Source organism: Sparassis crispa (assembly GCF_003851025.1).
Source record: "Sparassis crispa DNA, contig_000002F, whole genome shotgun sequence".
Taxonomy (NCBI): Eukaryota; Fungi; Basidiomycota; class Agaricomycetes; order Polyporales; family Sparassidaceae; genus Sparassis; species Sparassis crispa.
The window spans coordinates 982,769-995,663 of record NW_020939749.1 but is presented as its reverse complement, the minus strand read 5'-3'; the positions used below and the strand labels follow the sequence as shown (position 1 = coordinate 995,663).

At 52.1% G+C, this 12,895-nt stretch overlaps 6 protein-coding genes across 6 annotated transcripts; 3 read left to right on the top strand and 3 right to left on the bottom strand.

Annotated features, from left to right (window-relative positions):
* Window positions 1-516: 516 nt before the first annotated feature.
* On the top strand, window positions 517-723 carry SCP_0302980 (hypothetical protein; the record flags this gene model as incomplete). Its single annotated transcript, XM_027755695.1, has 1 exon — window positions 517-723. The coding sequence occupies one exon, from the start codon at window positions 517-519 to the stop codon at window positions 721-723; it is 207 nt and encodes a 68-aa protein (XP_027611496.1).
* Window positions 724-1,103: 380 nt separating this feature from the next.
* SCP_0302970 (Sphingosine-1-phosphate lyase) lies at window positions 1,104-3,390 on the bottom strand (the record flags this gene model as incomplete). Its single annotated transcript, XM_027755694.1, has 12 exons — window positions 1,104-1,186; window positions 1,248-1,353; window positions 1,405-1,636; window positions 1,692-1,745; window positions 1,799-1,908; window positions 1,965-1,982; window positions 2,044-2,253; window positions 2,312-2,330; window positions 2,385-2,510; window positions 2,562-2,814; window positions 2,873-3,113; window positions 3,172-3,390. The coding sequence occupies 12 exons, from the start codon at window positions 3,388-3,390 to the stop codon at window positions 1,104-1,106; spliced, it is 1,671 nt and encodes a 556-aa protein (XP_027611495.1).
* A 1,842-nt stretch (window positions 3,391-5,232) lies between these two features.
* SCP_0302960 (hypothetical protein) lies at window positions 5,233-5,503 on the top strand (the record flags this gene model as incomplete). Its single annotated transcript, XM_027755693.1, has 2 exons — window positions 5,233-5,421; window positions 5,483-5,503. The coding sequence occupies 2 exons, from the start codon at window positions 5,233-5,235 to the stop codon at window positions 5,501-5,503; spliced, it is 210 nt and encodes a 69-aa protein (XP_027611494.1).
* Window positions 5,504-5,615: 112 nt separating this feature from the next.
* Window positions 5,616-5,893, bottom strand: SCP_0302950 (hypothetical protein; the record flags this gene model as incomplete). The annotated part of the gene is made up of 2 exons (XM_027755692.1): window positions 5,616-5,750; window positions 5,798-5,893. 2 exons carry the CDS (start codon window positions 5,891-5,893, stop codon window positions 5,616-5,618), a joined length of 231 nt encoding a protein of 76 aa, XP_027611493.1.
* Window positions 5,894-6,403: 510 nt separating this feature from the next.
* Window positions 6,404-7,030, top strand: SCP_0302940 (Prefoldin subunit 4; the record flags this gene model as incomplete). Its single annotated transcript, XM_027755691.1, has 5 exons — window positions 6,404-6,412; window positions 6,469-6,514; window positions 6,569-6,648; window positions 6,709-6,776; window positions 6,838-7,030. 5 exons carry the CDS (start codon window positions 6,404-6,406, stop codon window positions 7,028-7,030), a joined length of 396 nt encoding a protein of 131 aa, XP_027611492.1.
* A 118-nt stretch (window positions 7,031-7,148) lies between these two features.
* On the bottom strand, window positions 7,149-10,535 carry SCP_0302930 (hypothetical protein; the record flags this gene model as incomplete). The annotated part of the gene is made up of 13 exons (XM_027755690.1): window positions 7,149-7,698; window positions 7,755-7,808; window positions 7,870-8,259; window positions 8,324-8,531; window positions 8,585-8,631; window positions 8,691-8,857; window positions 8,914-9,690; window positions 9,748-9,847; window positions 9,905-10,017; window positions 10,075-10,139; window positions 10,195-10,204; window positions 10,265-10,284; window positions 10,337-10,535. The coding sequence occupies 13 exons, from the start codon at window positions 10,533-10,535 to the stop codon at window positions 7,149-7,151; spliced, it is 2,700 nt and encodes an 899-aa protein (XP_027611491.1).
* Between the last annotated feature and the right edge of the window lie 2,360 nt (window positions 10,536-12,895).

Below are 12,895 nucleotides of genomic sequence, written 5' to 3'. Positions count from 1 at the left end.
CTGCTGTCTGTGCGCCTATACGATCCAGTATCATTGGGGTTCTTTCTACAACCCTCTACGAAGCTAGCGATACTCGGAAAACATCTCCGCGTCGTGTAGCTATCGTCTCACATCTCTATGCGTCACACACCTCCCCAAAATACTATTTCGCGGCGCCCTGACGCTAGATAATTTCGATTCCTCGTCATCAGTGTTTTACCGAGAATCTCCTGGATCTCCGGAGTGCAGGCTGTTCATGCTTTCTCGACTCGGACTTATCGAACAATCGGTTTGCCCGACTCATCTACTCACGGACATCCCAATTTGCATTTGCGCTGTGGTTCGTGGGCCGTTGCGGCCGCAGCGCCAGCCTGGACCCTCGCGACGGAATGCAGAACGCGCCCTTTTCGAACGACACACGCGTGTATCACCCCGCCGCTCAAGTAATTGTCGTGCACACGCAGCGCCTAGACACCGGTGTGTGCCCCCGTTTTCTTGCACGACTTCTGCGCAGCGCATGCGCGATAAGCGTCAAGCATGCGCATTGCCCAGGCGATGCTCCGAGATGATATCGTTTGCGGCCTTGGAACGACGTTTGGCGGTCGTCGGTCCGGTTCCGAGGACCGTCGCGCCACTCGGCCGGAAACAGGGGATCGTCGCGATCGACCGCACATATCGGGGAAAAACCAGCGGAGGGAGCGCTTCGGAGGGGCGAGTCACAGTCGGAAGGAGGACGCGCAGTGATTCAGAGTGCAAGCAACTGCAATTCCAGAGGGGAATTCCGCCATGTGTTTGTCTCGGGATGGGCGGAGGAAAGCGCGCGTGTTTCTTGCGTACACCGCCCTGTAGTTTCAGATGCCGTAGGGTTTGAAGTCGGGCGGAGGAAGTGGTGTAACTCAGGGAAGCCGAGCATGATCGACTCCGTGCATGATCATCAAACGCACTCCCGTCGCGTTTCCGCACAAGAGTAGAAACAAATTACGATTTCACATGAAGATACTCTCGGAGTAAGATACTATATTGAGAGCAAACACGGATGCACATACTTCAAGACCCAAGCACAACCTTGGACGTGTGATGGAGCAGTCGCGCGCAATGCACCCACCCGGAACGCACGAAAGGAATCATGCTTTGTAAAGAGTGTCGATGAAGAGCGTCGCGACCCGTCCCACCATCGCCGGGCCAACAGCGCTTGACGTGCCCAAACCTGGCACACACACATGCGAGTCAGAATGTGTGCTTGTCTGACGGAAATTGCAGGTGCTCACCGTAGAGTGTCACCATAGTACCCTTGCCTGAAGGCGATCCTTTAGCTTGACGGATCGCGTCTTTGAGATCGTCGATTAGATTGTCCACATGCCCCACAGTCGGACGCTGCACGCGGCCCTCAGAGACGATGAACGACGCAATAAAGAGTGAACGTACCGTGCAAGCAATATGCAGAGCAGCGGGGTTGCTCAGTGCATTCAGGTGCCAGCCCTTCTTCGACATCTTGTCGCCAACCTCGAGGATGTTGAGCGTCGGAATCGTCGACGAGAACGCGACGACGGATGCAGGCGGACTGCCAAGCACGTACAGCTCTGGGATTTCCGTCGTGATACGGTATGCAATATCCTTGGCGGTGGACACGATGTCACGGCAGGACTGGACGTAACCGCTGTGCCGCGTGTATGCGTCAGCAGGTGAATGGAACTGGATGCACTAATTCTTACGAATGGCCCACGTAGTGCAGCGCGGCCCATGTTCCAGCAATGAGTGAACCCGGGCTGGTAATGAAAATAATTAGAAACCAGAGAAGGCGAGACAAGGAGGCGCCTACCGTGATCCAGCTATACTCGGGCTTGCATACACACCACCGACCCAGTCTGGGTTGACATAGTACTGGTGGCGACGCAGCTCAGCGTTGCGGTACATGATCACGGAATTGCCCTATTACGACGAATGATCAAAATGTTATTTCTGTCGCGTGTCGACCCGCGGCCTACCTTAGGAGCGAACCCATACTATCATCAACGGAAACAGAACTCAGCACATGGCGTCTGACGAGGGGAGGCTGCACGCTACCTTGTGGGTATCGCAGCTGATGCTCGTCACACCATCGACGCGGAAGTCGAACGGTTCGACAGGGAACCCAGCTTCCTCCAAGAAGGGCATTATGAATCCACCAAGGCAGCAGTCGACGTGCAGACCGATCTTGTGCTTCTTCGCTAGCTTGGCTAGAGCGACAATGTCGTCCTGGCAGCCGTCGGGGAAGTTGATTGCAGAGCCAGCGATCTATGAACCAAAATAAAAATCAATACTAGAGAACGTGGAGCAAAATAAATTTACTGGCCATGATGGTATTAGGATTGCTGACAGCAACGTGAGTAAAAGATAAACGTGCTAAACGGGAAGTGCAGACTCACATTGCCCAAGCGACGCGGTGGATCTGGACTTTACGGGTCACCGGGTGAACAGGAATCGTATGCACCTTGATGCCCATGTAATTTGCGCCCTTGTCAAACGCCGCGTGTGCGCTGATGGGGACAACGCTGCAGATATTGTGAGGAAGGCGCATAGCGCGAGATGAGATGCAAACATACATCTCTGGTTCCGTAATACCTTTGGTTGCCCGAGCCCAGTCACGATACGTCTTCACCGCCATAATGATAGACTCCGTTCCGCCAGAGGTCGTTGCGCCGGCACCATTCGGATTGTTGTACATGTTCAGACACATAGACACGATCTCCGCCTCCATTTTGCGCACCGCAGGAAAGACATCGGGATGGAGTGGGTTCGAGAACGAGTAATGCTCAATGGCGGAGAGAATGACGCGGTTGATGTCCTGACCACCGTCTGCAAAAAAAAATGTGTTAGGCCGCGAAAAGATAAGAAATGAAGGTATCAAACGCACGGTAGACAGCCCCAGATACCTTCCCTGCCGCCCAGTCAGCATGGTGTGCCTCCTCGTCCATCTTGGTCATCTCAGCGATGATCCATTCTGGTGACTGGCCTGTCGCCGGGAGAGCAAGATGTCTTACAACGCCAGGACCTTGAGGGACCAAGCTCTTCTCAATGGTCTCTTTCACCTGCCCGAGTTCTCTCTCTACCTTGTTGCGTCCGGGAGGTAATCTCAGTACCAGCAGAATCACTTGCTGCGAGGGTAACGGTCCCGTTGATCAATGTACCATATTCTATATGATTCCAGCTCACCAAAGAGACCCACGAGAGCACATCTTTCACGGTTTGGATAGGCCCTCGAGCAAAGAGGTGACGTTCCAGCTTCAGCGCATATCGCAAAAGTAGATATGCGATGACCGCGTTTTTCAGGTGATTCAGGCTCGGGTCGTTCGCGGTGGTATACAACACCTGCGCTTTGCTGCGCGCGATGTTGACGGCCTGACGCACGGTGTCCGCAGTATGAGGATCCATCGTAGTCCGAGAGGGTATCGAGGGCGCACAACTGCCCGAGGACGAAGACTCTTCTGTAATTTATTGAGGCGGAAGAGCGTTACGTGGCGACTGCGCAATCAGACTCCCGCGCTGTCGCACTGCTAGGCTCTTGGCACGTACTCTACCATATCCCGCTACACTGCTTGACTTGGTGTTCGGTTGCGAGACACTTTCTACCGTCGCAAGAGCTTGTCATGGCCGACTGGTGCCCGTCGGTCTTGGGCGCGGACGTCCGGTCTAAATAAAGCCGAACAGCCTCAATGATTGAATAGGTTGGGGGTGTAGAATGAACACTTCAAGTACTGTGCCCATAAATGTTCCACGTACAACCCCTGATCATCGTTTCATGTTTGTGGTCCCCAGCAACATTGTGGGAGCTGCAGCGCTGACGGTTCCGATAAATGGAGAAAGTGGGCGGCCGACCTGCCCGAAGTCGACTCTTCGCCCAGTTACATGTAGGCAGCCGTTCTGTAGCACATGCCAGGCCATAGATCGGCTCTTCTTCGCTGCTTTCTTCGCGATCTTGGCCAGTGAGTTGTATCACTGTATCTCGCATGGTGAATATTCTTACTACATTTCCACAAGCCTTCAGACAACTATCCTCATTTTGGCACGTCGTGTACATGGCTCTCGGAAACATGGATGGTTATGACGTCTCAGTGATGTGCGGACACGAGAACGTCCCATCGACAGCACGCAGCTGAGAGGTCTGTACTCGGAACACATGCTCGGACTCCGAGTACGCGTTCACAGTACAGGTGACCGGTGACCTGACGTGACATGGCGCTATGGCACAATATTTAATGTGGACGCGTCAAAGTTGTACGAAGCGTCTCGGTTTCGCGACGCGGCGCTGTCGTTGTATTTCTTGTCTCTCAGGTTGTGAAGTATCACTGGTTGCGCATCGGTGCATACACAAAAGGCTGACGGCTGGGAGCCTCACACTGACTGTGGGTTTGCTCAATTTGTGTTCTCTATTGCGAACGGGCTGTTCCCGGAGTGCATTCTTTGCTCCTAAATATCCGACAAGCCGCTGCGTGCGGAGAACGTCCTGCGCCGGATGCGATCAGCTCTCCGGAATGCTGATCACCAGCTTTCCTGGGGATGCAGCGTAGAAATTACGCGATAGATGGCAACATATCAGTGGTACGTTCTTACTCCTCGATGGTCCATGCACTCACATTTCAGAGGTGCTCAGAGCCCAGGTGAAGGCGACCGTTAGAACTCACACTGTCCATCTGCCGCAAGACCATCTTTTGCGGCCAGGTCTTCATTGTCCGAGAAATCCTAGAACCACCCATCTCCTGGACAGCGGCTACACTGCCAAGTGTCCACAAGTGACTGTACGAGATCCATGGAAATTCCTTCTTGACGCCCTCCACTCCACGGTGTCGCGGACGACACTCAGACCGACGTTACTGCCGTGAAGAAACTCCTGCATGAAACGCGTGATAGCCTTGTTGCCGCAAGGGGGTTAGCCATGATCGCACGACTGATGGGTACACCACATACCTTCCACTGGTGCCCGTCTCCTTGTCATAGGTACCAGCGGACGTCAGGATGATAGGAGCCATCTAAAGATCCACATCTTGATCCCAGTTATGACACTTATCCTACAGGCTACATATCGTCGTAACACTTATTGCTAGAGGCCGACAGAATGCGGTTGCTTTTGCCCTTGCAAGAAGAAATGGGTGTATATTTTGATGCACTCGTACGACTGACATATTATGATATAGGCCAACAGGAGAGTAATTTCAACCATGTTGATCAGGCGTCTCCGAGCAAGACCTGCCATCGCACAGCGGTCTTTCGATCTTCATGTTAATCCTGGTGGTCATTATCCGCCAAGATGTCCTTCACCACAATATCATTTCCTACTTCGCTCCCGTCCTCGTCCAGCCGGCGGGCTCTGTACACACGAGTACCCCGACCATGCAATCTAAGTGCCCCAGAGTCAGACAGTATGTCGGATGTCCGAAAGACCACAACCTCGCCATTCTTGGCACGGTCAGTGATATCGTAACTTGTCTTGTCACCATGTACTAAACACGTCACTGTGGGATCCCAGCCCAAAGTGCATCCCGACTAGAGTATACAATTGACAGAATAAGGTGGATGAGTCTATCCGTATGCTATGCTGATGTGAGACAGTGGTACCGGAAATCATGATTGAAACACTCTCAGTGACGAAGTTGAAGGGCTCAGGCGAGGACAAGTTGTCGACTGCAGAACGAGGCTCCAGTGTCTGTATCCTCAACCATGGTGCCAAATGCGAATCTACGACACGGATCGCTGCGCATAACATGGCGCATACTCCACGACACCCCGCCGACGTTCTAATGCACAGTCAGATGGAAATCGACGAGTGAACAAAAATACATACAGCATCTACATCGTTGTCTCTGTTAGCCTTCTTGAACTCAGCTGACAGAGTAATGTTATCCCAAGTTGACTTCATCAGATAGCTCGAGGTATCCATCTGATTTGATGTGTAACATTGGTCCGCGACGAGTAAGGGGAAGGACACTGGTTATCGAGATACAAAATTGTAGGAAAAATGTGGGCAGAGGCAGCTCGAATCACGTCGTTGATAATGCTTTTGAGACCTTGGAAGCTCGAAGTGGTGATCTTGGCAGTGGAGGACGCGACAGAATCTGTTTCAAAAGGAGCGAAGCGTCCGTCGACGATGGCCCCCTCCTGCTCCAAATTCTCCTTGAATGCCTTCACAGAAACCCCTGTCTGTGACGGGGGAAGGATGCGGTCGAGAAAGTAGTCGATTGAAATTCTGGGAAGGCGCTGCCGAGATGTTCCATAGTATGTTGTCTTGCGAGTAGATGAGAGCCGCGCGGCTCAACAACTCGACGCGTCTGAGTCACGTGCTTATATTTCTGTTCCGCAATGCCGCGCTGAGTCCTGGTGCCTGAACTCCTCGGTCCTACACTCGGAGATCCATATCGTTAATTGCGTTGGACCGCCTGTGTTGCTCATCATGCGTATGGTATGTTCGTGTCATATTTAAGTCTGACAATAGCGCTCAGATCGCAGGTGCTCTAGCTATCACAGGACGACGAACATGACGATGCTGCTGAGGTGACATGGGGTGAGTAAACTTCACTCTCAACATGCAGCGGTAGTTTATGATTGTGCTACTCAGAGGACCAGCAGCGCATTAACAGCTTCTCTAAATTGAATAACCGGCTGCGGGGCATTCAAGAGAAGGTGGAAGCACTGAAGGTCAATTTGTTTCCTAGATGCAGGTATGTGGCGAACCATTGAACGTATGCCGTTGCACAGCAAGAAAAAGAAGCCTTTGACGATCTGTCTATGGAGTTCGAGCTCGCTGACGAAGATGAACTGGTAATGTGAGCCGATTTTGATGTATCTGACGCGATGTACGGGTACTGAGCATGCCGTGACCTCCAGGTATAAAGTAGGAGAGGCTTTCATCCACCTACCACACGGTCGAGCTGTGAAGCGTCTTGAACGGGACCAGGAGGCAGTTGATAGCGAGCTGTCAAAGCTTACCGAGCGAGCATCGGAATGCGAGAAGTCAATGAAGGAGCTGAAAGTGATCCTCTACGCGAAATTCGGCCGGGCCATCAATCTCGACGAATAATTGCGGACTGCACAACACGAAGCCAGATATATACTTGCTACTATACATGATGTATTCCAAGTCCATTGTATCGAGCTACAGCGATTCCATGATATGAGTCCAGGGCTTGTCCATTCCATCATACTTCACTTGACACCAAATCTAGACCGTCTGTATTGATCAGCTCCAGCAGGCCTTTCTCTGGCTGCTTGGCGTCCTCGTTAACATAGAGCAGTAATGTCTCGAAGACATCGGTCCGCTGTTTGAAGCGTGCTGGCGAGGGTGGAGATCGGCCTGATCCAGCCCTTTCCCCGGGATCCACCTCCAGTCTCACAACAGGTTGGGAGATCGTGACACCCGCTTCCCCCGAAGTAGAGGTAGACTCCACCGTCGCATCTCCCATCGGCTGGTCTCCTTCTGCCAGTGTAATTGACGGTATGACGGCGGAGTCGGCTAAGGTATCTGATCGTGACCGCTTCCTGACAGGCTCACTATCGCGCCGACTCTCAACAGGCCCTGAGGTAACGGTAGTGTCCACACGACGCGGTGGCGCCGTCAACAGGTGTGAAAGTAAGGATTGGAACTGATGTGCTTCCTCCACATCAGCATGATTGACGACTGAGGATACCTCTGTCTGCAGGAACGTGAGCGCCTTGACAGGTGGAGCGTCCTCGCACATTTCGCGGAACCTACATCACGTTCGTCATCCACAGACCGCAGGGGAAAACACGTAATATCTGCTTACTGCTGCTGTCGGACAGCATAAGTGGCCTTTCGAACGATGCTTTCGGGAGCAGGCCTTTTGGGAAAGAAACGTCATGAGCCTTCAGGAAGGATATTATGTGCCTCGCAGAACTCACCGCTTCAGCTGCATATTCCAGAAATCATCCAGACGATTCTCTCGCGTTCCTTCGGTATTATGCGTGCTACCACCTCCCTCTCGGTTGCGGGAATCTTCCATAGATCCTCCCATAGACGTAGCCCCGGTCACCTCATCCAGCCCTGCATTTCCACCGTGCATGTAGACCGTCTTGGTACCGAAGTCATACACCACTTGATGTGCGTACCGGGGCAGCGGATGCTCGTTCTCCACCTCACCGAAGTGAGCGTCCGAGCCCTCAGGTCGACCAGCAGGTAGAATTTTAGACCATTTACCTGGACGATCGGGGCGCTCGTAGCGATATATCCAGTTCGGACACTCAGAGTCGAGCACTGTAAGTGACCCTTGGCGACGGCTCAGACCAGAGAACCTTAAAGAAAAAGGTGGATTAATTGGTCTTGCAAGGGCCAATGACATAGAAGGATATCGCTCACACGTAGATTTCATGTAACTCTGGATCAATGACTGCTCTCTGAGTAAAACATGGATCTGGCCCGCCAGCAACGGAGAAGTTCGAGAACAGTTCATGGACGGTACCAGAGGGTATGTGGTACGCGTACATGTCGGAAAGGTATTTGTCATCGCGCTGACCGGCGAAAATGAAGAGGGTATGAGACTTCGGTTCAAGGACCATTGAATGACCTGGGCGCAGTGGGAATTATGATCTTCAATGTATATATCTTTCAAAAACTTACCGAATCGCGAGGGAATACAGGGATGAGAACATAGCGAGTCAGACGCTCTGCAGATAATCGAATCCATGCATGAGAGCGAGTATTCAAGGAGAAAATTGATACTTACTGTAGTGTCTCCCACACGCCTGTACGCACGTTGTAGCTATACAGCGACGCATACTTACATGATTCCCAATCGCCATCTACAATGCGACCACCAGAAATGTAAATCATTTGGGCCTGGCTATCCATGACCATCTGATGGTCAAAGACGAGTGGAGGACCACCCGAAGACTAAACAAATCTAAGTCAGCCCGATCGAGTGGGAGAAAATTCAAACCCGAAATTACCGCGGTGTCAATGTAGAGCAAGTCCCATTTGCCAGCATCCAGACCGCGAGTGTGATATCGATAGAACTCGGAGCAGTAAGCTGACCACGGAATGGCAGGGGGTGCTCCATCGCTCGAACCCGGACGTGCCAGATCGTTCAAGTGCCTCGCACCAGTTATAGCCACAGGAGTGGGGGAGGTAGTTCTTTCACCGCCACTATCATCCCGATGGGCAGGAGCGTTTGGAGCGTCTGCAGGCTCGTGTGCATCACCGTCACCCAAACGTCCCAGGAGGTATATTGAGCCCGTCTTGTCATCAAACACCATCTTGTGGCAAGCACGAGGACCTGGACCATTCTGTTCACGCGAGGTCGCGAGGCTCAGAAGCCGCCAAGTATCCAGCGTGACATCGTACACCCAGAAGTCATCCAAACTGCGCTGGCCGTCCCACCCACCAAAGAGGTATATGAGCCCATTCTGCTGATCCATGCACATTGCGTGTCCGCCGCGTCTGCAAGGTGCGTCACCGTCGGCATCGAGGCCATGCAGACGCGTCCACTGTGCTTGGGGCTGGCACGCATGACGGTACGAAGTGAAGAGGCCCGCGTCAGAGGCAGACTTCAGAACGTGTTCTGCGCGTAGCCAGTCGCCATTGAGAACGATCGAATCGTAAAGTGCAGTTACAAGTGGATGCTCTAGCTGCAGGCCTGAGCGGGAGAGAATCGTGTTGAAAGGCGACAGGAAACGCCGCTGGCGGAGATGTTTCAAGACATGGCACAGCACTACAGCTTCTCGGTACTGTGTAAAATGTTATGGCTTCTGAAGATAGACTAGACAAGGGGCAGTTGAGCTTACATCGTCGTGCTTAATTCTCGCTTGCTCGACGAAGGACCCGTCTTCGACACCCGATAATGAGACGAACCAAATGGATGTATGAAAGCTTTGTCCATGAGCTCTAACCAAGTAGCATAAAATGTTGCCTGTTGACTACACGGAGGATGGATTTACTCACGAAAGCGGAATGATCTTGACGAAGCGCGTCGGAAAACATATTCCAGCACGATTCGTATGCCGGACGGCAAACGTCTCTGGGCAGATATCATTCTTGAGACCGGAATGCAGAACCTATTTGTGTCATGAGTATGACGGCTACGTCGACTGAACGGCTGGGAAAGCGCTAACCTCGGTCATGCTGTCCTCAGTCAACCCGACATATACCTTGAATTCCTTCATATTACAAGGATGTGCTGCATTTTCCACATCGAACTCAATGTGCACCCAGAACGTATTTAAATCACTTACGTTTGTGGAACTGACAAGGAATCGAAGATTATATACTTCACACGCTCTTTCGTTGTGGGCAAGGGCGCACCTTTCCGAATGTAATACTCTCTGATGCAACATCAGTCAAACGCATTCACGTTCAGTCGTAGAGCTACTCAACTGAGAATGCTCAAGCCATCCAGGCGGAGGAGAATCCATTGCTTCACATTGGGCGATTGATGAGCACCGCTCCATCTACTTGCCTGGTCCGAAGGCTTGTCCACGAGAATGTTCTCGGCCACATATCTTCCACTATGTTCAGAGCAGCCAGCAATTGAAAACGGAAGCGTAATGGTCGGTGGATGGTCAGAAACGTCCATGACAACTTCAAGTTACAAGCGTCTTTCAGATGATAGATCTTGATTCAGTGTGTCATAACGCCGTCGATCACGTGCACTGTAAACAACTCCGAAAGTATCGGAGACTCGGAATCGGCTAGGCCTACACGGCCAGACATCTGCGGCACCAGAATGGGGCCTGAGAGCGGAGTCGCCGCAACAGCCCGTGCCCGGCACGATTACTACCCTTTTCGTGTAATGATTTTACGGTATTTAAAAAATAGCCTTATACAGTGCTTGGACATGTTGTCAATTCAGCTGCATAGATAGGCCCATGACAGCCCGAGTGCGGCCCCATTCCAGGGCTGGCGGTCAGACACCAAAACAGCCCTCAATTCACATGCAATTATGGGGCCGTGGCAGCCCAGAAACTGGCTGAGGGAAGGGTCAGTCCGATGCTTCAGTCAGGGTCACAAATGATCAATCCAACCAAAATCCCATTTTCGTACAAAACAAAATGGTATAGCACAAATTTATTGCATTTTTGTATGCTACATGTACGCTATGGGAGAGTACAACACCCACATGCCGCTTCGCGATGATGCAGCATGCTTTAGGTTGGGCACGGCGGATGGAGGGTCTTGGGATGGGAGGACGGTAGTGGCAGAAAGGCAAGAGCAGGATGCCCACACCGACACAAGAGTACAACACCCGCATGCCGCGTTGTGATGACGCGGCGTGTGTCGTTTGGCACACTGTTGATCGGGCACGGCGGGCAGAGGGGCTTAGAAAGAGAGGATGGCGGTAGCGGGAGCGCGAGAGCACGACGCCCGCACGCTGCGTCGTGATGACGCGGCGTGGCGGCGTAGCTTGTTCAAGGCCCACTTGACAGGCATGACGGGCAGAGGGCTTTGGAAGGGAGGACAGCAGTGGCGGGAAGCAAATATTGCTCCTCCCGCTAACCCTCCCGCGCTGTGCTGCACTTGTGAATGCCCCGAGCTGTGAACCAAATCCTAAAAAATCTGCATATCAGAATTGGCACAAAAGACAAAAATGTTAACCTATCGTGCGACGCATGATCAGCACCTCTCAACGCGAATGTAGGCGGCACGTAATGTGCCGTGATGCACTGGCGCCGACAACTAGGAAGGAAATCTAAATGAATGCGGGAGACGCGGGTGGTGGTGACACGACGACAAGGATGAGAATGTTGGTGGCTGGAATTGGGTGGACATTGGAGACGAAGGATCTGGGTAGTGACGAGCGTGAGCCAATGGAGGAGGGAACGAGACATGAATGCACGAAGCAGAGCCCGCAGACGACCTGCGGAGTTTGAATTGACTTAGAGACTTTCTGGTGTATCGCGACTTGCACATCCATGTCGCTGCCTCGGGCTCTCAATGCAATTTATTTGCTGGCAGTAATAATAAATATCATTCATCTTGTTTGTCCAGAAAGTAGAGTTTACTCTAATATAATTTCGAGAGTACTACTGCCAACCAGCCTGGCCTATACATATGTCTGCAGAGTCATAGTACCAGGATCAGACGGGGGTCGAATAGGCACTGGGTCAGTATCCCACAACCCAGTGCCTAGCTGGTGCCGCTGTCGAAGCACCAATGCCTGGTTGGGGGAAAACACCGCAGCCACCCTCTTACAGCCCAGGAATCGACCCGTTCACGGCATGGTCCAAGACAGCCCTGCAAGTCCGGGGCCGTTCGGACAACTCAAACCGGGTCAAATTCCTCTGCGCTTGAAAATCCCCGAAACGGTAACAGGCGGGGGCTGGATTTGGGCCGATATTCGGGCCGCTACGACCCTTTTCGTGTAATGATTTTCTGGGGTCTGCCTATTCTGGCCGTGTACCACAGGCCTACCGTGACTTTGCGGATATCTTTACTCGGAATTTGCTGCTGCCATCATTCGAAGGTGAATATGCCAGGACAGAAGCACCCGCTCACAGAGTACATAGCTCTTTTCCCAGATCTCTCCCGCGTTGAACTTGACTAACATGTGGAATCTGGATCGGGAGAGCTCAACAGAGTACGTACTTCTGCAGATACAAACAGTTACTATGGCTGGAGAAATACAGCTATATATTCCTTTCGCGGTACAGGAACGACTGGGTGATACACGGTACTGGACTTCATGTAATGGCAGAGCTGTAAGTGCTGCCAGTGCGATCCAATTCTAGATGCGACCCGAATATGTGATAGAGCCGCCAGGTTGACTCTGAGGATCTATTATGATCTTCTTCTGTTCCAGATGACGACGACGCTGTTATACTAGTAATGCCACTACTGCAAAAAATACAGCGAAAATGCAAAAAAAGAGATCTTGCGTGAAGGCGGTCGACTTTTCTTCCACAAGTACTTCAGGTACATTTATATTTGGTATGACCG